We start from the raw sequence: 23201 nt of genomic DNA on the forward strand, positions 1-23201 counted from the left end.
ACCTGAGAAAAGATTGAGCTCCTGCCTGAGTGACTATTAATGTCTAAAGAAATGCATCGCTCCCTGTCAAAAACAACCAATCAGAACGAGGAGGAGTGTCTTAGTGCTTGTCAAACATCCTCATGTACTTGCTGCTCAATGATGGGGAAACAACTTTCTGTTACAGGAAAACCATTTGTCCGCCATCATCAGTGGCCATGCTAACTAGCCTGAGCATTAGCGACAGGCCTGTGCTAGTTGCAGCATAGTGGAGAGCAAGGGGGGAAGACAGAGGGGACAAAATATCTGTCTCATAACATACAGACAGGACATGTAGTGACAGTTTTAACAAATAAGTAAGAAAATATTCTTTAGAAAAGTTACATACTGCAGCTTTATTGTAGCTCTGGTGTACCTTTAAAAACAGCTCATTAGCATATATTACGCTCACATTTAATTCTTTCCTTCATTGCTTCCTTTCTCCATTAGTTTAAGGTGCTGCAGTCTCAGCAGCACAAATACTCTGTGAGAAACTCTCCAATTAACAAGAAGTAGTTTAACTAGGAAAAAAATGATGCTTTTTCTTCTACACCTTGCCTTTCCCTGGGAAGCAGTACTTGATATCCGCTGCATAGACTGCGTTTCCTCTGCACCGCCCCTGAGGGCACGGATTACCCTCCATACCCTCCGATGGGCGGTGTTGTGTGGGGCCACTCCTTCACCGCTGCTGCTGCTGCTGCTGCGGGGCTGGAGCCCAATCCGCTCACTAGATCTCCAGCAACAGCAGGAGCAGCGGTCGGACCGGAGAATGGTCGCTGTCCGCAGAACATAGATGTGCAAAGCCCCTGGAATATCCGAGCGCTGGAGAGGCCAGAAACAACAGCCGTGGAGGACAGCCTTCATTTAAGCTTGAAAAGGGAAAGACCTGCGGTGAAGCCATGGCGGTAGAAGAAGAAGGTCTTCGGGTTTTCCAGAGCGTAAAAATAAAAATAGGTAAGAAGAATAAGGGGTGGGGGGAGTTAAAAAAAAATCCCTACCCCCAGCCTGAACGCCTCAATGGATGGCTCCCTATTTGCAGGGAGAGCAGGGAAGCTGTAAGGGGCTGGAGACTGGACGGGTCCAGATCGGTGTTGTTCTGCTTGTTATTGTAATTCAGATCACACTAGAGCCCCTCTGCACAACGATAAGAACAGCAAATAATTAGAAAAAAAAAAAACCCAACCAAAATACTGAGAAAGTAAACAGAAACTGCAGAAGGTTTGAAAGACGTGAGGGGGAATGTGGGAATTTGGCAGCTGGCGTTTGGATCCAGATAATGTGTGTTAAACTTGAACCGATGTGAGGAGACTAACATACATAAAGGCTCCACAGCTGCACGTTTCCAGATGCTATTCTGCACATTTTAGGGCCATAGATACCTTTATTACCTCTTAACTACAAGCAGCCATTCTTTTTCTTATTGCAAACCCCCTTTTTTTAAAAAAATCTGCTTCATCCAAAAGCATGCATGGTTGTCTGATTGTTAATCTATATTTTTTATGTTTGAACATAGCTTTTCACTTTATACTTCTTTGAGGATGTAGCCTATTCCATGTTTAACTTGTGAATGTGGCAATGACAGACCAGAATTGATATAACGACAGTGTTGTATGTCACAGCTTTTAAATTCAGCTGTTTGTAATATTTACTCTTTAAAAAACCCCCGGCAAAAATATATATTTTTTGCACCAATAAAATAACACCAATTATTTTGCTAATAGTCAGTTTTTGAAAAATAAGATGTGCTGTGCTTCCTATTAAGTAATTAACAATGTTTTGATGATCAGAACCCGAGTCATAAAAAGTTACAAACATTTATCTAAAAAGCATTACAGATAACATTTTTGTATCTTTTCCTGTTTTAATGTCAATTTATTAGAAGCAGACAGTCATTTCCTGTGCTTGCTGTAAAGGTCATCTGAGGTCAGTATGGGGCAGACTGATATCTGGCACCCAGTCCATCCTGTCCAGTTTGGAGTCCAAACATCCGACAGAGGGGATGGGCTAAAACTAAAATAATAATAATTTTAAAAAAGCAACAAACACCTTAGCAAGCTGTGAGGCTGCATGGCATTGCCAGCTGCTCTTGGAGAGTGAACAACACAATTTACTCCCTTTTTTCCTAATATTTTAAAGATATTACCTGTGCAGATTGTTTATCAGAAAAAGCTGTAACATAGAAACCAAATTGTCTTGTGAATTTGCTGCTACTCATCGCTCCTGTGAATGAAAGCTAAACAACCCGAGGACATTTGTGCTGCCTTAGATACACATCTGTTTTCGGATCGAAACAAATGCTCTGAATTTAATGTCCATAAAACCCGTGCAGATAAATGATTCATGTGTTTAATTCCTAGTTTGTTGTGATCGTTACGTTGTGATGTAGCTGAATTACCAAATTGCTGTGCTGGATTATTTTATGATGTAACAGGTATACTGGGAACAATTGTTTGATCAACAGTAAACTAATCCGAAGCTCTTTTTATGCTGTACATTCATCGTGTAAAGTAGTTTTTTCAAAAAACAATGTCAAAAAAAAGGATGCGTGTAGGAATTGGTGATTAGTAATATTCACTTTAAGATGGTCTCTGCTCTGATCTTGGATGTGGAGGGGGTTTTTTTCTGCTGAGTTTGCATCTTTGCATGTACACTGGTGCATTGATTTTCTCCAGATAGTCTGGTTTCCTAATGTCTAAAATTGTGCATGTCAGGTTAACATGCGATTCTAAGATGATCTTAGGTGAAAAAGTTTGTCCACGCTTGGTTTATTGTCTACTTAATGTTTCTTGTGGCCCCTGTAATGGGTGGAAGATTTATCCATTTCAAATCTCAAAGGTTTCTCGCTTTTCCAGAGCTAGGACTCTCTCAAGCCAAGCGGGAAAATCAATTATTTTTACAACCAAATAGAGCACCTTTTAAATTGAAAGACTCCTATCTGCTTAATCATAAAACAATATAACAAGCTGTAGCAGACATATTGTGAAAACCCAAAGTTTTCACCCTCTTGGTTTCAGTTTTTGCTCTTTTCTTCTCTCTAAGAGAACATCAATTATGTTACTAGTACCATGATCATGACAATTTCACTTTGTCGTGTTGTATCAGAAAAAGGAGGAAACGGAAACATTTTACAGAATGACCTGTAGAAGTCAGAACCTCGTGATCCAGTATGGCTGCCTTACACATAACAATTTGTAATAGTTTCACCTCTGATGTTATGTATGTCCTTTAGTCTTTAACACATGCAGCACTATGTTACACTATGTCCTTCATAGAACATGTTGGTGCATTTGAAAGTTTGAAACTGCTGAGAAAATAACTCTGAGCCTGAACTGCTAATAGTTGACAAATTTCAGTCAACAGCAGCGCAAAAATAGTACTGCTTACACCTCCTCTTTAATTAATGATGATGCACATTTCAAATGATGTATTTTTACTAGGTAAATTGTGGTACAAGTACTATTGGTAGTAGATGTGTTGCCTTTTTTTGGTAATTTTAGTCTTAATTTGTTGCAAACAGGCTTGTGTCTGTATGGGATTCTCACAGGATTAGAACCACGAGTAAAAATGGTTACATTGAAAAAAAATAATACACTCCCCAGAAAAAAAAGGTCCTTGTGAGTTTGCACTAGCTACTGATGTTAATAAGAAATTGTTATGTTGTCGAAGGCCTTGGTTGAGGTTCTTCATAATGCTATTTAGTGACGACAGCAGAGTTTACACTACGCTGCTACCAAGGAGCAGACATACTTTCTGTCAGTCTGATCCCTGCAGCGCTCTGCTCACAGTAACGTCTATGAACTTGCTTGCATCACATTGTTTTCATCAGAGCCTGTCCTTTGGCATGAGGCTGCGGTTGGCCGATGACTCAGAGGCGAAAACCCGCCACACACTCTTATTATTTACGTAATAATAAGAGTGCTTACTATTACGACCCGCCAGGTGATGACTCCCCTCGACTTCCTGGAGGAACGCCCAATTCGCTTCCTGATTGGCTGGAATAGACTACAAAAGGATTGTTTTTTCCTGCATGGCAACGAGTTAATACAAAGCAGATGTAGAGAGATGGATATTGGGGTGGTGGTGGTGATGAGTGGGTGGGTGGGGGAGTTGGGTAAGGAGGTAGTGTCTCACAGATGAAGCAGACTGTGCTTCATCTGTCAGTCTGATCTGCAGCACTGGGAGAGATGGAATTCTATGAACTGGCTTGCATCACATTGTTTTCATCAGAGCCTGTCCTTGGCATGAGGCTGCATTTGGCCTCTCTGGCACAGTGAGAAACATTGTTTGACAAACACTGTGACACACATGAAACATCATAATGATGCACATTACTGAGCCTCCTCTTACACAGATGTGCAAAGTGGGTTAAAATCTTTTAACTCACCGTCTAACAGGTCATTTCCTGACCAGTAATAAAACATTGTTTTAAAAGTGAACTAATAAAAGTATACTTGCATGGAGACCCACAAAAACACCAACAAACATATGGTCATTAGACGTATTAAAACCAGATGTAGAGAGATGGATATTGGGGTGGTGGAGAGAGATGTATAGCTAAGATAAGAAAGTGAAATATTCCACAGGATGTATTTGTACATGCTGAATGAGGACAGCCACCAACATTTACTGACTGCTAAGTGAATGGATAACCAAAAATCATTGAAGGCACAGCTGGAGTCGGGACTAATTAACGGGAAACTGTTTTGCCAGCAGTTCTCAGTTCCTGTCAAGGTGAGCATTGTTTGACAAACACTGTGACACACATGAGAGGACATCACAAGTGCAGCACTCCACTGTACACTGTCAGTTGGGTTAAAATCTTTAAGCATTGCAAACAGTCCTGTAACTTCAACAAGACTACTGGCAGGTTTTAAGAAATGTTGACTAATAAACAGTATACTTCCTGCTGAGATTCAAAATGCACCGACAAACAGACATGTCTGTGAAGAACCATTCCTTCAAAATGGCCAGCAGATCAAAAGTTGAGAGATGTATAGCTAAGATAAGAAAGAGATTCTGAATTTGACAGGATGTATTTGACAGTATTTGGATCAAAATTTGATCAATAAAGACAATGTGGAGGATAGTCAGAGTTTTCCACAGGACAGAAGAGCTTTTAAAGTTAAAAGCTCGAGACTTAAACTATTTATCTACTCCCCTAAATGCCATTTAAATTTCTGTTTAGTATGGTATGTAATCTTTTCATGGTTTTTTTTTGCAGTTGTTGCTACTGTGATCAAAATTAGACAAATATAAAACAGATAGGAACAAAGACACATAAGAGAAGCTGCACACCTGTCCTTTGTTGCTCACCAGCTGTTCACCTCTTTGCCCATATGGTGTTTCATTTCAGGTATATGTGGCTCGACTGTAGCTTTCTTTTACTAAAAACAACCAGAATATCCTGATGTGAGCTCCGAAACTCATCCAAAACAGAAAATATGTGGGCCGTTAGTTACAAAAGCACCAAAAGCCACTGTCCTCCTGTGGATTTGTTATGAGTGATTCCCTTAAGGAGACTTGTTTTATTGTTTATATAAAGATATTGATTGCAGAGGCTTTAAAGAGATCAGCTATAGGGACATTTTAAAGCTCGGTGGTCAAAGAAAGCATGTTCTATGTTGTAGACGGCCTACCATCAGTGTAAAAAAAATAAAAAATTACATAAGCAAATTGGTTGTTAGTTATGCATTTTCAAACTTTTCCATTTTGCTACTGTAAGGTATGTCCTTTTATATTTACTTGCTGTTTAATTCAAGTATGAGAGGTTAGACTTTCACGCTGGAGTCAGTGTCTGATTCTAGGCAGGTTGATCATTGATCAATCGTTTATCCACTTTATTAACTGCCTGACATTAACTATTTTTATGGGTTCTACTGTGTTGGCACAGCACAAGGCTTTCACTGTTTAATGGTGTTGTTGCAATACGAGTATAATTTTGGATGAAGTGAAAATAAGCGTCTCATACACACTGAAAGGAATACTAGATTGCTCATTGTTTGTAAAGGATCTCAAGTCCAGGAAATAAGAGTGGGTGGCTCAATTGAGACGACTGGAGCTGAAAGGGAAAAATTTGGTCGCAGTAGGCTGAGACCTTCTTCTTTCACTTGGCGACTGGCCAGCGGAGATTTCCACATTTCTTCCCCTTCGACAACGAACGGGAGCCATGTGGCCCTGTTTGAGAGGAGGTCGGCTTGAAATTCTGGGTCGCAGGTCAATTTATAGAAATAACAAGTGGATGCCAAGTTCTCCATTTTGTCCTAGAAGGCGAGGTTGTCCTGGAGGTTTCTTATAAACATGCATGTTGACTGTTGAGACGCAGCTTGAGGCTGGTGGAATAATCCAGGTTGTTCTCCTTGTGTCACTAATGCGTCCTCGATGAGAGCACAGTACCAGGAACACGGGGAAGTACTGCCGTAGGCCCAGCCTGCAGGGTCAGCAGAGGTAAATAAAGGGCTGGACGGCTCGCCCACGCTGCCGTTCCTTCCGCATGTCCTTCACACACTCTGCGGGATGACCTCTACCTGCGAGTAATGACACATGAAGGAACGTAATCGAACATGTCATGGAATGGAAAAAGAAAGAAGCTTGAGACGCTGAAAACACTCATGAAAAGTGACTTCAATGACCGGTTAGGAAACGGCCACGTGGACGCTGGTTAAATAATGTTTTGCAATAGTGTTTCCATATGGGGCAAAACCAGCAATGCCAGCTTACCACATGCAAGAATTTACACCCAGCACATGCTCTGTTCCCTGTGCTTGCAAAAGACATCACAACATCTCAGTTATGTGTCTGCTAAGCTTGTCTTAGAGGTTACAAAGCCAAGTGGAACGAGAGGGTTGACCTCTCCTATTTTTTTTTTTTTTTGTTCTTGTTATGTCTTTAGTTGTTCTTTTTCCAGAAGACAGAAAACAAGAACAAATGCTTCTGAGAATTATGTAAATGCGCATGAAGCCTGGAGGCATTTTTGGGGGTTAAACTGCATCCTGACCAGGACGTGGAGCTCAGCCTCTCTCCTGCTAACTGCGCCGGTGACACCATGCTGGTTTGAAAGGTCACAGTCCTCCATTCATGGGCTTCAACCTCAACGAGACATTTTGGAAAGCTGCTCCTCCTGCAGGCTCATATTGCACATAAAGATAGAAGTGTGCGTTGTTTATTTCTGTTTCGCTCAAGTTTTCCATTGAGACCAACGACCTGGTGTGAACATTAGCTCTAGGCGGCTCTGAAACAAAGAGGCAGTTTGATCAGTAACTGTATGCTGGTTTATCACAGAGATGGCGGAGTGTAGTCTTTAACAAGAGCCTCTCTCCATTCCTGCTCTCATTCTCCACATGCTGCAACTGCTGGGTTTGTGTGAAAAGCTCTGCTCATTAGGCCGCTTCTTCTTCATCAAGAAGGACAGTTGGTGGCAAAAAGAAACGCGTGTTGCTGCCGCTGTGAGCAGAAATCAGCTCTCAGATCAGTGAAATTCATCGTTTTTTGTTTCAGCTGAGAGAATCACACAGTGCTAAACACTTTCTTATTGTCATGTTTTGTTCATTTTACAAATGAATTCGCTGATTCACTTATAGAAGGCTAAATGCGGAATTTACTCTCAGTCCCAAACTCCGTGAGGATTCATGATATGCTAAACTTTTAAATGGATCCATGCTCCCGTCAATATATAAATGCTTTACCTAATAGTTTATAGAAGCTCAGTACAGTGGCAAACAAACAGGATTAGTATTGTATTGCTGAAAATCATCTGGCATATTTTCATTTTTTCTTGATCAGCCAGTAATACCTCATGATGATTCATCAGTTGGACATTTAGAGCAAACTGAGCCTCATAATGGTGTTGATAAGGTTTTTCTTATTGTGGACAAAGGAGAGACAAGAAGTGTGAACTGTGTTAAAAAAAAGGACAAAAGAATGAACATAATGACCACATTAACCATATTTACGAAGGTCATTTTTCATATTTATTATGTTAGTCTCACGAATAGATATATAAACAACATGCATTGCATAAGAATAGAGCTACATGGTGATCTCATATTTGAATCCTGGCCTGGGGTCTTTCTACACAGAGTCTGCATGTTCTCCCTGTGCATGCGTGGGTTCTCTCTGGGTACCCCAGCTTACCCCCATAGTCCAAAAACATGAATGTTAGGTTATTATGTCTCTGTAAATTGTTTGTAGGTGTGAGAATGTGCATGTGCAAAGGATGAGCGGTTAGTGGATGGATGGATGAATAGCAAAGCTGTTAATAATAAAAGTAATGCTAACAGCCTGAAGTACTTCCAATGATAATATTACAATACAAATAAAGTGTGTTTATTGAAGTAAACATCCAGAGCAGCACTTTCAAGCACAATACATTTCTTATAGCATTTTAAAACATGCTTATCTTCTTCAGTCAGGACCCTTGTGATGTCTTGAAAGTTTTAGGAGGAAATTTGTTTAATGATATATTTAGCATAAGTCTTGGGCATAACAATACTTTATGAATAAGTTGTTTGTTGCCTTATATTCAGCGACAAAGGAAGCAGTCCTGCAGGATAAACGCCCCGGCTGTGGATGTCCTTACGGAGTGCCTTTGCGTGTTGCGTGTCGGTGAATGTTTTTATGTGTAGTCATATTGAGAACAACAGTAATGACTTCCAGTTTGGTTTCAGTTCTTGTTATGAGTCTTTACCTACAAACATCAAAGAGACAAGCAGCACCAGTGGGAGAATATAAGACAGTTTCACTCCTTGTTTCCATGCTCATGGTGATCTCTCACCGACACTGTTTCCCCCCGCATTCACACACACTCTCAGGGGTGACTGGGTTGTTCTCGCTGCTTTTAAACTTCGCCTTGGATCCAGTTGAAATTCCTTTCTCCTCATCTCATTTCCTGTTGTAGCGTTCTCCAAAGAGAACTGCTCTCCAGTTTTCTATCTGGCTGACTTTTCTCGCTTTCTGCAGTCTTCGCCTTCTCTTACAATCGATTGAGCACTTCTTGTAATTCTGCGTGTGTGCGTGTGTGTGTGTGTGTGTGTGTGTGTGTGTGTGTGTGTGTGTGTGAGACAACCTCGCCCCCCACCCCCTTTCCTTTTCTTCAACTCTGTGGTCCCCAGGCCTGCTAGTTGAGTTGAAAGCATTCACGCCTGTGTATCCTCGAATGTGTTCATGTCAGACAAGATTAGAGTAACGAGTCGAACAGCACGCCTGTAACTGTACACACGGGCTCAGCGACTGGAGTCGTCCAACAGAGGAAGGAGAGGAACAAAGCTACACATTCACTACATCCATTACGTTCATACAGTCATTTCCTCGTTTGTTCTCTTCTTGGCGGTTTCTCACCGGCCACGCTGACAAAGAGAGTCAAGCATGTCAATTCGCCCCTGCTCCTGTCATTGTTGCTTTTCTGCATTTCTGCTCTGGGCCCTCATGTTTGTTGTTGTGTGTCCGCGCACACAGTCGTGTCAAGTATGTGTCTTGGCCTGTTTTGTTCAGATACCGTGGTAAGATATTCTCCAGGGACAGCTGCATCGGTGGTTGATAAAAAACAATACGGCTGCTGTTCTTGTTCGAGTGTCTGTTCAGCTGCATAATGGAGAAAGAGGTGAAAAAAGGGAAGCTGCAGAAATTGCAAGAAAGTGAAATCAGGTTTTTTGGTAATAGAAAATGAAAGCGGGAACAGAAAAGATTTTATGCTAGAGAATAGCTGGCTGATGAACTCTTACACGTTGCAAGATTTTTTAATTATTTATTGATTCTTTTCTTTTTTTTTACAAACTCATGTGCCTTCATGCATGAGCAAACGCAGATAAACAAAGCTAAAACTTGAGCCCTCCACTCTCCTGAATTCAAAAACATTCGGTGACATTTTCCACAACATTAAGCTGCAACATGGCAACATGTCTCTTCGTACAAAGGTAAAGACTGTATTCAATTTACATGACATCGTTTTTAAATATCTGCACTGTGTTAGAACATAATAATTTCTGGCAAACCAGCTAAGTTTTTTTAAATTATTATTATGTTAAAAACCTAAAAAATATGTAATTACCACTCCAATTTACATAATGTGTTATCAATTTAGTACCAATCAAAATTAGACAATGACAATAGATAGATAAAATCAAATTTATTGTCTATTGTCTTGTGTCGCATAGCTCTTACTGACTCACACTGTCTTTTGGGCTTTTATTGATGGATTATAAATATAGTAAGTTGCTTCTGTTCAAAAACCTAGAATGATATATGCTGCTTGAGTCCGTGTTTAGTCCCTGTGTTCTCATCCTCAGCTCACCATCGACCCCCTTTTTATTTATTTTTATAGCACCTTAAATTGAGTCATTGAAAGCATGCAGAACTGAGAAAGTGGTGGTAATCCCATGACATTTGGGACGACCCGGATGTTTGCAATCCAATCCAGGCATCTCACAGATCAGGAATAAGCGTTGGTCGGAGGGGGGAAAAAAAATTCAGATTAAATGGAATTTGAGAGCATGGAATGAATGAGAGGGATTAAAAGTGTTGTTGAGATGGAATAAAAATTGGAGAACGGATGAAAGAAAAGCAGAGATGATGAGGATCTAAGAACAGGGAAATGAAGAGGTGAAGCAGAGATAAGAGAGTAACGTCATCTCCAACGTAAGAGCTGCAGTCTGCAAGTTGAAGCAATGGCGTGCGTGTCACGCTGCGCAGCTCAGGTGTCCGGATCATTTGTGAATGGCTGTTGTTATCAGGAACTGTTGTGTAATAATTCGCCCAGGGCTTTAATCAGCCTCCAGCGAAGCCATCATAATGCTCAGAGCGCAGTTTATCCCCTGCGTTTCTCTCACAGGGGTTTTACATTTGCCTTCTGCACTGCATCCTGTAAACACCATATCGGTCTTGTTGGTCTGATTGCATTATTTATTTCAAATGATTGGACTGTCATTTTATCAAATGTAAAACTAACAATAGAAATGTTATCTTGTTAAAGGACATTACGGGAAGGTATTGTGTCAGCCTGGGACTAATATTCAAATAAACCCCAAGTTTTATCCAAACCCTTAAAATTATGTGTTGCGTTTCCACAAATGCAACTTCTCACCTCCGTCCTCGGACGTGTTTTACCTCATCTCTCTGAAGGATTCAACTGGTACTGTGATAATATGCAGGACACAGAATGTCCTGAACCAAAATATCATAGCATTATAAAATACCTGCGCTATATGTCTAATAAAAGGGGAAAAAGATTTTTAATTTGTCTCTATGACAAATATTGAAAATTGAAAAGTCCGATGGGTCTGATAAATCAGAGTGCAGGACAAATGACTTCCGTAATCCACAAACAGATTGTCTGTCTTGTTGTTTCACGGCGGGTTCTCCAGTGTCAAATGTCAACTTTTTCCCTCTTTTCCACTTTGGTTTCAGCTGCAAGGGCCTGCAACTGAGTCCATGCCCACTGTTTCCTATTGCAGCAACCAAATGTTTTTCTTAGCAAACCGGTTTAATGTTTTTTTTTTTACTTGCTTTGTTTGCTTATAGGACACAAGATAGGGGCTCATAGGTTTATCTGTGGCAATTGTTTTCAAAATAGGATTCAACTAACTATATGTCTGTTGCCAGTGCATGCCAAATTTTTAAAGTTAGTTTTTTTAAAAAAAGGCAAAAATAAGTCATTTTAATGAGAGAACATGGAACGTGTTGAAGTCAAAGAAGGTTTATCTTGTATGGCCCTTCCCCCATATTTGCTGCACACTGCAGACCAGCTAGCAGAAAGAACAGTGCTATAACTTCCCCCTGCATATAAGAAAAACTATTTTGGAATAATTTTATGCTATACCTTCTATTTTTTTGTTGCTCTGCAATAAATTTATTACAGAGCAATAAGAACATTTACAAGAAAACCAATACTAAAACTTACCTGAGCTCAAGTCTGTGTATCAAATTAGCAATAAATATATGGTAAGAATAGTAATTAATCTTTGTAGCTGTATAAATAATTGTTTCCAATAAAAATAATTAGATTATGTTGCACAGTTTTGTTTGAAATCATTGTGTTAATATGGTGAAGCAGTGGTGTCTTTGCTCAACTTATGATGATCATGATGATCTCAAACTAAATTCAACTGAATTAAAATGATAAAGTTATTTAACTTTTTTCACCTATTCCACATAAGGCCTCAGTAGCTTTTGGGTAGCTGAGTCAGCTGAATGTATGATTAAAAGAAGAAGAAATGATCTAAATGTTAGAATCTTTTGTGATCCCTGAGTGTATGGATCTTTTCTGTCTCTGTTGTTTTTCAGCTAGTCTTTTAACACCAAAAGTAATACTGTGAAACAAAGCTGCATCAGATTCCTGTACAGATGGAGCGTTACTGGAGCAAACACTGACATGGTTAGTTAACACATGTGTAACTAAAGACTGCAGAGTCCTGTGGGTCCTCAGGGCGAAGAGAAACACAATAAGGAGTAGAGCACTGGGACCACAGCTTCATGAAGCAGAATATATTGGTCCTTCAGGACTGCAGCACCACCTTTGCGTTGTGTGTGTGTGTGTGTGCATATGTCTGTCTCTGTGGGTGGCAGGACAGCATTTTTGCAAAAGGGAGTGCTGTCTGTCACACATGTCTGATGAGCAGATTGAGACTCTGAAGATTTCAGGAAATGTCCCACGCAGATTCCTTCATTCACAGATCTGAGCAGCACAGCGGAAACACACGCCTGTTCACAAGTCCTTCTGCTCACTGCGTCTCTGGGAGACCTTAGTACGATATGTGTGTGTGATGTAAAACTAGCCACCTTGGCAGAGGTAATCTCATTTATTGTGCTGCCAGGTTTGGTGGTGGGATAGAAAAAAGATCCAATCTTCACACACACGCACATCCACGCACACACACACTCTTGTAGCTTGAACAGGTGTGAACTTGCATAATTCTATTTATTTTTTATGCTTTGTTTGCTTTTACTGTTCTGAAAATAAGTTATCACTGGAAGCCTGAATAAACACATTATCTTTGCCTCTGCGGCACATAAATGAATCTCACTCAATCTCTTTTTGTTTGTGCAGGGGAAGCAAAAAACATTCCTCCATATCCGGGACCGAACAGGATGAGGGACTGCTACTGCACCGTCAACCTGGACCAAGAAGAGGTCTTCCGGACCAAGATTGTGGAAAAGTCACTTTGGTGTGTTTAAACCCCTTTTTCTGTTTTCTCGTCTTCTTATACAAAAATAATTAAGAGAAAGACATTTTTTCATGCAAGTGTAAGGAAAAAATAGGACAACAGAATAGAATAGCATGTCATTGCCATCCCGTCAACAATTGGGATGTTGTTTTATCACTTAATTTAATTCTATTTAATTTAAGGCTTTCTAATATTTATGAACCCTATTTTCTTAGATTAAAAATGCACCAAACAATTCTGTTTTTGTATCATGCAACAAAGGGATTTCAATACTTAGTATTTGAACTCAAACAAAGAGTTGTTACAGCAACATCTAAAGGTTATTTTGTTAGAAATCTGCCTCCCAGGATATTGGCCTTATCAACTCAGAGCAGGAGATGCAAGAGGCAGCCAACTTTCCAGCAGAAGTGCTGATAGAAACTGTAACAGCGCAGAAACTGAATCACATATTGGCATCATCTTCATGCTTTAAATCCTGTCAGCTCTGAATCTGCTCACACTTCCATTGTGTGCTGGGTTGCAACTGCTCCATGTTTTTTGTTGTTTGAAACTCTAATCGTTATTAAATTATGAAGTGCACCCTTCCTTCTTCTCTAAAGCTAGATGGAGGATACTGTGGACATTTTTGAGAGCAATAAAAGCAGCAGTTTGGTTTTGGTGTTTATAAAATTGTGATTTAATTAGTTATGGGTCAGTATGAGATTCCCACAATGCCAAGGCTTGATGGCAAAATCCCCCACCAAATTCACTGTTCTGCTCATTATGCGGTAATGATGGGAGTTGATATATTTGCTGTGTAATAAGTCAGGGTATCTGCTCAGCAGTGACGTGCGGTGAGGCTCATAGCTGGTGAAGCACTGACTTAATCATAATCAGATTTACAAATATATTTCCCCTGCATGTTGTTGTTTACATAACAAAATTTCGCGCATCCGGACAAAGCTGGAGGGCAAAAAGACAATTCTTCTACATGTGATGCTTAGCCACGCTGCCGCCGTAGAATAATTCCTTTAACTCAATCAAACTTCTGAGATGTAGATATTATTAATTTCGTGCTGTGCTCCACAGCAAGGGAGAAACCGTTAAAGTACAACTCAAAACCATTTCTTTCTCGCTCTCTATCAGCGCAACTACACGCAGACTCGTTGCCATAGGAACTGACAACACCACAAAAAAAACCCAAAAAAAAAAAAACCACTCAGATATTTCCCACACAAAGAGCAGAGCATTCAACCTGTTGCAGTAATATGGTTTTGGGCTTAATGTTTATTTTCTGATTATTAATAAGTGATTGATTGCTGTGGTACGAGGAGAAAACTATAAATATATCGCTGCACTTGACTTTACTGTATGGCTAGCTCGCTGTTGCTGTCTCTTACTCTGCACTTGTGGAGTCACAATGTCTGGGATCATGCGCGCCCCCTGCCATGAGGCAGGAGAACTGCATGCCTCACCTCGAATCTGTTGTCTGCCGTTTCTGATCGCTCCTCAGCACACGAAACACGTTACACACACAGACTGCGTGTTTTTTCTTTTTGTCATCAACTGTGTCATTTTAACAGATATTGGTAAAACTAACAAGTTCTGGCATAAGCCCGGTTGAGTTGCTCTTCATATCTGGGCGCTATTATCTCTGCAGTTACTCTGTTAAACAGCAGGTGTCACTATTGTGAAAATAGAACCACAATATACCAGGGAGGGCAGCAGAAGAAGAGTTGTTCAGAAAGATTTTATACACAAAAACAAGACATCAAATTTTTGTCGTGATCAGTTACATTTTCAGCTAATGTTTTCTAATAGTGAATGATACACACTTACATGTTATAACTTCATCATTACCTGTAGCATGTTATTATTATTAATACTGCTGTTAAGAGTTAAATTGACCATGAGGAAACAGCAATAGTGTTAGTCCAAAATGAAAGTAAAATTGCACTTAAGTTAATGATAGTAAAAGACAAAGTAGCAGAAAGCTTGCTTTAAATTTTTTGAATGTTTTTAGTATTTTACTCTATTGTAAAATATACAAGACTTTAATAAAGTGAAAAACAAAAAGCAGTTGTCAAATCAGATGATGAACATGAGGTCTTTCAGGTAGCTCTTAGAGTAAATTAAATAAAATGGATAAGTAACAGAGTTCAAATGCATTTATTTGCTAGATCATTGATAATTGTAGTCATGCTCCTTCCCATTCACTCATCTTCTTCTCTGTCTGTCTTCACGTCCGCCACGCAGCGGAAGACATCAATAATTAGCAACAGCAGCAGTCCCGAGGGCTTGGCTCACGAGATCCTTATTGCTGTGATTTCTGCGGTTGTCATTTAGGTGAGGCGAACTGTGGGAGCCGCTGAGCCTTCCAACCAGCGGTCACAAACAGGCTGCAAAACCCCCTTTCTTCTTACTGATTCATGTAAAGGCGTACCTGCAGGCTTTATTTTCTATGTGGGAGGTGATTAATTGACCGAATCAATCATGTCTGAATGTTGGCAAGGATGTGGTTGGGGTGTTTATGCGAAGGTGAAAGTACACCTACAGCCTGGCTGCTAGTTGAGGACACTCCCAGTCACCAAGATGGGAAGAAAATGTTACAGACGCAGAAGCTATTTACAGATTAACCAGGTGATCCTTGACTGAACTGTAACTGATGAGACTCGGCCACTTCTGTTCGATGGAGGAAATACGGTTTTTCACCTTTTCAGGGACACGGATAGTTTTCTGGGGTTTCTTTTCTCCCTCCTTCATTTCCTGGTCCTGATTCCACAACAGGAACCAGCAACAAATGTGATAAAAGTTGAAAAAAATCTACCCCAAAAACATCCCTGTTTGGGAGGAAGGACCTTTGGAATGAACTAAATGTGCAGTTTTGTAGTGGGGGGGGGGGATATCATGTCTCAGCATCTTATCCTCAAGTCTGCGCTTATCTGCTTACCATAGTACCTGTTATCTTTAAATTACACAATTTGCAAACACAGTAGTTTAATCCTACAACCCTTGCTGAAAAACATATCACTGTTTTTCAGCCAAATTATCCAAATTTGTCAACCTAAGTGGAAATATTTAAGACTTCTGTTATTATTGTAAAATTTTGCAGCATTATTTTCCGAAATATCGTTTTACAGATTGTTTTATGTGAACGATTGACTGTCAAGGATTTCTCATCACACACCAGCTTTCCGCCTGCAGTCACTGTGTTGCATTTTAAGATTAATGCTGCATCACGCCGATTTCGTTGTTTTTCGTTGCGACATGGATATTACTGTTGTGGTGGACAGCGATATGTATCACCCTTCACCCAGAGAAAGACCTGGAGACGAAAAACACCCGGTTAGATCAAATGTTTCAGGAAGTTAAAGTCCAGAAAAAATAACAAAAACTTCTGGTAATCATAGTGGAAACAGCCTGTAATGAATAAAGTACGGGTGCACAACTTAAGTAAAGCATATCGCAATACTGTTGCTGAATATCGCAATGACAAAAGCAATTATTATTAAGCCACATCACAAAGCATTGCATCAGATGTTCCTCTTTTAAACTGGCCAAATATATCATTGACATGTAGATTGTGAAAGTGCATCACCTGACCTACGACATACTTCAAAATATTTCATGCAATCAGTTCTTTGGGATTATATGATTGCACACATTAAAATTGAGACGATGATTGTGCTGCTTCAATCTTTTCTTGACTCATGAATGAAATGAATGAGTCTCATTGTCTGTTAAAATGATCTGAAGGATAAATGTCCTTCCAGGGATCTTAGAACATATCTTAAACAAGGAACAAATTAGGTTTTGTATATTTATCAAAAATAAACAACAATAATGCAGCTTAGTATTAGAGTTACCCACTGGAATTATTTCCTCAGTAATGAAAATAATATTACCAAATTTGACCGAATTAAACAAATAAATAAAAACATAAAATACTATGCAAAAAGTAATTAGAGTAAACTATGAGGCATTGAGTGTTCATAATATTTTGAATAAAGCCCTTTTTTACACAACAGTGTGTCGGTCTCTCTGTAGTTTAAAGGAAGTAGTTTTAAACAAAATATGAAATTAAATCTGAAGGAATAATTTATCCTGAGTGAGGAAACGGTCTCTAGGTCTGTGGTTCACATGCGTGTCTCCCAGCTCAATTGACAGGAAAAACATCCACACAACTGCAGTTCCAAATCAACACCCTTATCTTCATTTTGGTTTGTTTTCAATCGTTTGTTAAACTTTGATCTTAAAACATTTCAAAAAGATAAGATTAAATACACCATGCTGTGCTGTGCTATTTTCTGGAAACTGCAGCTTCTCATTCGAGAAGTCACACAGTAAACATTGTAAGAGGAAAAACAACGTTAACAGACTGATTACTCTTTAATAAAGTGACACGTTGTATGAGTTTGTGACCCCAGTCTGTCTCTTTCCTGCAGTCCTTTCTACGGGGAGGATTTCTACTGCGAGATCCCGCGCAGCTTCAGACATCTCTCCTTCTACATTTTCGACAGGGACGTGTTCAGGAGGGATTCCAGCATTGGTGAGTCATAAGCTCATCTCTCTGTTTAATGCTCCCCCTGTCAGCCCCATTATCATCTAATACCGAGCTTGAAAATCGACTTGCAGTGAAAAATCACTCGAGTCGTAGACGACTGTGTTTTTTAGCAGATAAACCTAAAAACGCAGTTTTTTCTAGTGGGACACAAAAAGGGAATCAACTCATTAAACACAATGTAATCCCCATCTTATTTAATTTTATTTTAGAGTATTTTATAGCATGAGTTTGATTCGCTCGTCAGATGTGATCATCCCTCGGCGCTGAGAATAATCACTGCCAATAATTACACCCTGCCTGACTGAGCCAGGCTTCTCTTCCTGAGATCTGATTGGCTGCCAACAGGTGTTTACACCCTGACGAGATCTAATTGGACGCCAGTCTCTGTCCTCGCAGCAGCATGCTGAGTCAAAGATGTTTCATTGCTGGAATGGGGCTAAAAATAAAAGACGTCTGGAGTCTCGTCACTCAGAGGTTTTTTGCAGTCGCTCACGTTTCTCTTTGTTAAGGATCCAACTGATGTCAGTATACCAGAGGGGTTGCGCCCTCAGCAGCTCCTACCAGTGCTAACAAACTCAAACTTTAAATTCTCTAGTCTCAGTGCTTCTCAGTAACATGCAGCCAACCTGAGTCAGCAAGATGGCTGCAAGCACAGTTGTGAGCTTTGGTTTCTCTCCAGCAAACCATGTGCAGACATGACATGGTGGAGTTCGCAAAATAGAAATCAAAAGTCTTTCGAGTAAGCAGGAAGAAAATGATATTTAACTTTTAGAGAGGTTGATAATTTTGTCTTGTACAGTTTTATGGTGCAGAGCCAGGGAGAGGTGGCATTAGCTTGATTGGCCTGCTGTGATGAGACATTGAAATTTGTTTCAATTTCAAGGTCAATGTCAATTTTCTTGGTATAGCACAGGTTTAAAATTGCACCAAAGTACTGCATAAAAATAATAACACAATGTATTAAGTTGATGAATAGAAAAAGAGAAAAAAAAATTATATTGCAAAAAATCAGTGTAGTAATAAGTTAAAAAAAGTTACAGTATCGGGTCTCAATTAAATGCCGACAAATAAAAATAAGTTTCAAAAAGCGATTTAAAATGATCTAAAGTGTTTTGTTAAAGTTTTGTGACTTTCCAAGCATCACATCATCTCCCACATTTACTGTTACTTTGTTTTTGTTGTAATGTCATGGGTAAAACATACACATAAGACGTATTATTTTATACTAAAGAAATAGGAAAAAAATGCTATATTTAATCTGTGCACTTGTTCAACAGGTAAACAGTTTGGTGTAAACATAAAGTATATTCTTTATAAAATCATTGGTGGTACACATTTTCCCCTAAAAATAAATTTTGTTTATTTTTAAGGTGGATCAGTCTGTCTCGGAATTTATAAATACTAAAACTCGTAGTTTCCTTTGGGTATATTTATGGTGTGTCACTTTTAAAAATGGGGAAAAACATGAGAACATATATACAATTCAATTAAGGCAGATTTGTCTTGAAGTTTAGAAAACAGCTAGAAGAAAATCCAGTAAGTACTCAGCTACACAACTGGAACTGGAATACAGAAAGCGTAATAAATGGGCAAAATGATAATACCTCCACAAACAACTGCGGCTACATTTTCAGTGTTTGTCTCTCCTACTGCAATAATAGAGGAATGATAATTTACCAGTTGATTTTTCTGTGTGACCGATGACCTTTCATTGCTCTCTTATATTAATTATCCCTGTGTGTTTGCAATGAACGTGAGCTTCTCACTGGTTTTGGGTGTGTCGTGTGACTCTAAGAATCTAAGTGGGTTTGATCAATTACCACAAACTGACATATCTTCACAACTCCGCCCTGGTTGTGTGCAAGTGTGAATGATTGCAGGTGGTACGATTAACTTCCTGGGGTTATCTCCAGGCCACCACAGTGCATATTGTGTGTATTTCTTCTTCAGGGGCCTGTGTGGGTTACGCAGAGATGGATGGATGGATGTGTGAGGATTTACAGAGCGTGAGCAGACATGTGAGCGCTGTGCGTGGGCCTTTGTCGAGCTTTTGCTGTAGATTAAATCTGAACATGTTTTTGGAAAGCATAAAGTGAGTCGCGTTTGGAGCTCATTTGTCTTTGTTTGCTGACGTGTGTGTGTGTGTGTGTGTAGGCAAAGTAGCTGTGAAGAAAGAGGACCTGCAAAAATACCATGGGAAAGACACCTGGTTCCAGCTGCAGCCTGTCAGCGCTGACTCAGAAGTGCAGGTCAGTACAGACAGAAAACAGAATCAAGCTTTCCAAACACCAGGCTGTTTTTCCTCTTTGTTTTTTGTTTTTTTATCATAAAGAATCCATGGTTGCTTGTTTTTATACTCGGATGGAAAAGTATGACATGAATTTGTAAAATGTATTCAAACCTAAACTTTTTACTTTTTTACTTTTTTTAAATGTACTTTTATTCTACTGCCGAGTCCCCAGGCCTTTCTGCACTTATGTGCTGTTCATCATAATATATGGAATAATTTTGCGTATTTTGGCTGAATTTTCTTTCATTTTTCTGTCTTTTACCTGACAATTTTCTACATTTTTATCACATTTTGCCACGTAACTATGACAAAAAAAAGTAATTCTGGCTTAAAAACACATCCAAAGACAGCTGTCAAATATATTGTAGCTGACAAAACATTATAAAAAAATACAAATAACACACATCCAAAGAAAGGAATAAACTAGCGTCTGGTCATGTTGGCAAAGAACTCATTTTAAGTGCGATCTTTAGGTACTTTGTTAATCACAGGCTGACGGTATGGAATCAACTAGAAAATTCCTGAAGAAATTTAACTGGGGCCTGCCAAAGTGTGCCCGTCGGTTTGGACCCAGCGTTCTGATGCTAAGAATTTGCATCAATGCTAAAGAAAGCTGCAATGTAATCAATAGAATCAGTAGAATGTTCAGTAAACTGGACATGCACCATTCAGTATGATAAAGTAAGTGTATTAGCTAAATTGAGCAAAAATGCTAATGTTAGCGTGAATGCTCTCAGTAGCATGTGGGATATTATTAGAATGTTCTCTGTAATTTACTTAATTCCTTCAGAATACTAAACATGGCAGATAAGTAAGAAAAATAGGTAATAGCTTATTTAAGCTAAAAGGCTAATGCTAATGAACTGCCTTGCTGCGCAAGGCAGCTCCCTATCCTGAGAGAACCAGATAATGCAGAATGATATCATTGCACTATTCAGAGGGGCATATTGAGGCTTTTATTTTGAAATTCGCAGTAAGCTTCATATTAAATGCCCACACTAATCCAGTGTCTAAGAGTGCTTTGGATAAACCAATCACGTCAAGCAAAAATTACTAAATATTTGATGTAAAAATTGCCAAGGCTTTTATTTTGAAATTTTCAGTAAGCATCATAAGAAATGGTCAAACTCATCCCATGTGTAACAGTGAATGTGTTAAATCGTTTCTATAATGCTCAAAACACAAGTAGTTCTAAAGGCCAGCTCAGTCCTCCTCTGTAGTAACTGACAGTTCCACCATGTTGTAGTTCTAACCTTCAGTCTTTGTAGTTCTAAAGAGCAGCTCAACTGTCATGAGAGTGAAACACACAGGGAGAGATGGAATCCTAATAGTTTTAAGCAGTTAGTTTTTCTGATCAAAGCAGGCCAAACATATCTTTACCTAAGTGTTGCCAATAGCATGTGGGGTATCATTAGAATGTTTTCTGTAATTGACTTACTCAATTCAGTATATTTAAAATGACTAATAAGTAAGTAAAATAGCTAATAGTTTATTTAAGGTAAAAGTCTTATCTTAACGATCTGCCTTGCTGCGCAAGGCAGATCCCTAACCTGAGAGAAGAATATAAAGCATTCTAATATTATTGCATCTTATCTATTATTGCAATAACCTGAGGGCAATATGAAGGCTTTTTTTTTGAAAAATAAACATAAGCATCATATTAAATGCCCACACTATGGCGTTTTGGTCGTCCTATTTATTATCATTAGGTCAAAGGTTAATGCCATTGCACTGGCTTGCTGTGCAAGCCAGTGCCATAACCTGAGAGGAAAAGATAATATAGGCAGAGATTTTTGCCTATATTATCTCACTCACCTGACAGAGATATTGGGGCTTTTATTGGGAAATTTCCATTAAGCTTTATTTAAAATTGACACATTAATCCTGTGTGTAACAATGGTTTGTAAAAATCAGTTATAAAATGCCCAAAACACAAATAGTTCTAAAGGCCAGGTCATTCCAGAGTGTCCTCCCATAAATCAGCTGCTCTGGCCCCATGTGTTCCGTTGCTATGATAATGGATCAGCTGCTAACTGTCATGTCTGTGAGAGACAGAAAGGGGGGAAAAAAATTCTATCTTTGTGAGACACCCAGCCAATTAATATGGAAAAAGCATTCCGAACAAACCTTTGCCGTTCAGGAACCGTAATACATATTCGAAAACCGTTTGAAGCGTATGAGAGGGCTATTTGTCTTCTCCGATAGTACCGCAATTCATATTTTTACCTCATTCACAGTAATTGCAGTGATGAGACAAAAAATTGTGCAGAAACTTTTCAGAAATACATGGAAGTGAATCAGGGAGAGCGTCAGTTACCCTGTCCCATGATTTTGCTCTGAAGCACCTTGACAGAAAACCGTAAATGCTAGAGAAATATCGAACACATTTTACCGGAGCAGGCATGCGTATCAATGTCATGACCGAGTTTGATACCAATCGGGCGATATTTGTGGGCGTGACAGCGATTTCAAAATCGCTTTGGGGTCAAAAATCTGCTTAAATTCTCACTCTAAAAAAACGGCAGTTGGTTTCAGTTATGCTCATGCTTCGCAGTTGGAAATTTTGCTCGTTTTTCACTTTTTACTTCGCCATCGTAAGTCCGATTCCTTATAAAAATAATAGCACACCTGCCGGGAACGGGCCGCACGTTTTGATACCACTTTTGTGGGTGGGCTCGCAGCGGTACGAGCCGCATTCCGGTTGACGGAAGAAGAAGTTAAGAACTAGAAAATTCCTGAAGAAATTTAACTGGGGCCTGCCAAAGTGTGCCCGTCGGTTTGGACCCAGCGTTGTGATGCTAAGAATTAGCATCAATGCTAAGCTTAAAAACTTCCAAAGAACCATGTGGAGAATCACAAGAATGTTGACTAACATGGACATGCACGATTCAGCATGATAATCAGCTCACTAGCATGTTGTCTATACTTGACTTACACCATTAAGTATACTAAACATGGCTAATAAGTCAGAAAAATAGCTAATAGATTATTTAAGCTAAAAGGCTAATGCAAGGCAGTTCCCTAACCTGAGAGAAGAATATAAAGCATTCTAATATTATTGCATCGCCTTACGGCGATGCATTAACCTGAGGGTCATATTGAGGCTTTTATTTTGAAATTTGCAGAAAGCTTCTTTATAAATGCCCACACTAATCCAGTGTGTAAGAGTGCTTTGGATAAACCAATCACGTCAAGC

At 39.4% G+C, this 23201-nt stretch overlaps 1 protein-coding gene across 1 annotated transcript; it reads left to right on the forward strand.

Moving 5' to 3' along the window:
• Positions 1-669: 669 nt before the first annotated feature.
• On the forward strand, positions 670-20147 carry rasa3 (RAS p21 protein activator 3). Its single transcript, XM_044101748.1, has 4 exons — positions 670-972; positions 13055-13172; positions 17597-17700; positions 19870-20147. Exons 1-4 carry the CDS (start codon positions 918-920, stop codon positions 20043-20045), a joined length of 453 nt encoding a protein of 150 aa, XP_043957683.1. The 5' UTR covers positions 670-917; the 3' UTR covers positions 20046-20147.
• The last annotated feature ends 3054 nt before the right edge of the window (positions 20148-23201 follow it).

This window comes from Gambusia affinis, linkage group LG02, assembly GCF_019740435.1.
Source record: "Gambusia affinis linkage group LG02, SWU_Gaff_1.0, whole genome shotgun sequence".
In the NCBI taxonomy this organism is placed as follows: domain Eukaryota; kingdom Metazoa; phylum Chordata; class Actinopteri; order Cyprinodontiformes; family Poeciliidae; genus Gambusia; species Gambusia affinis.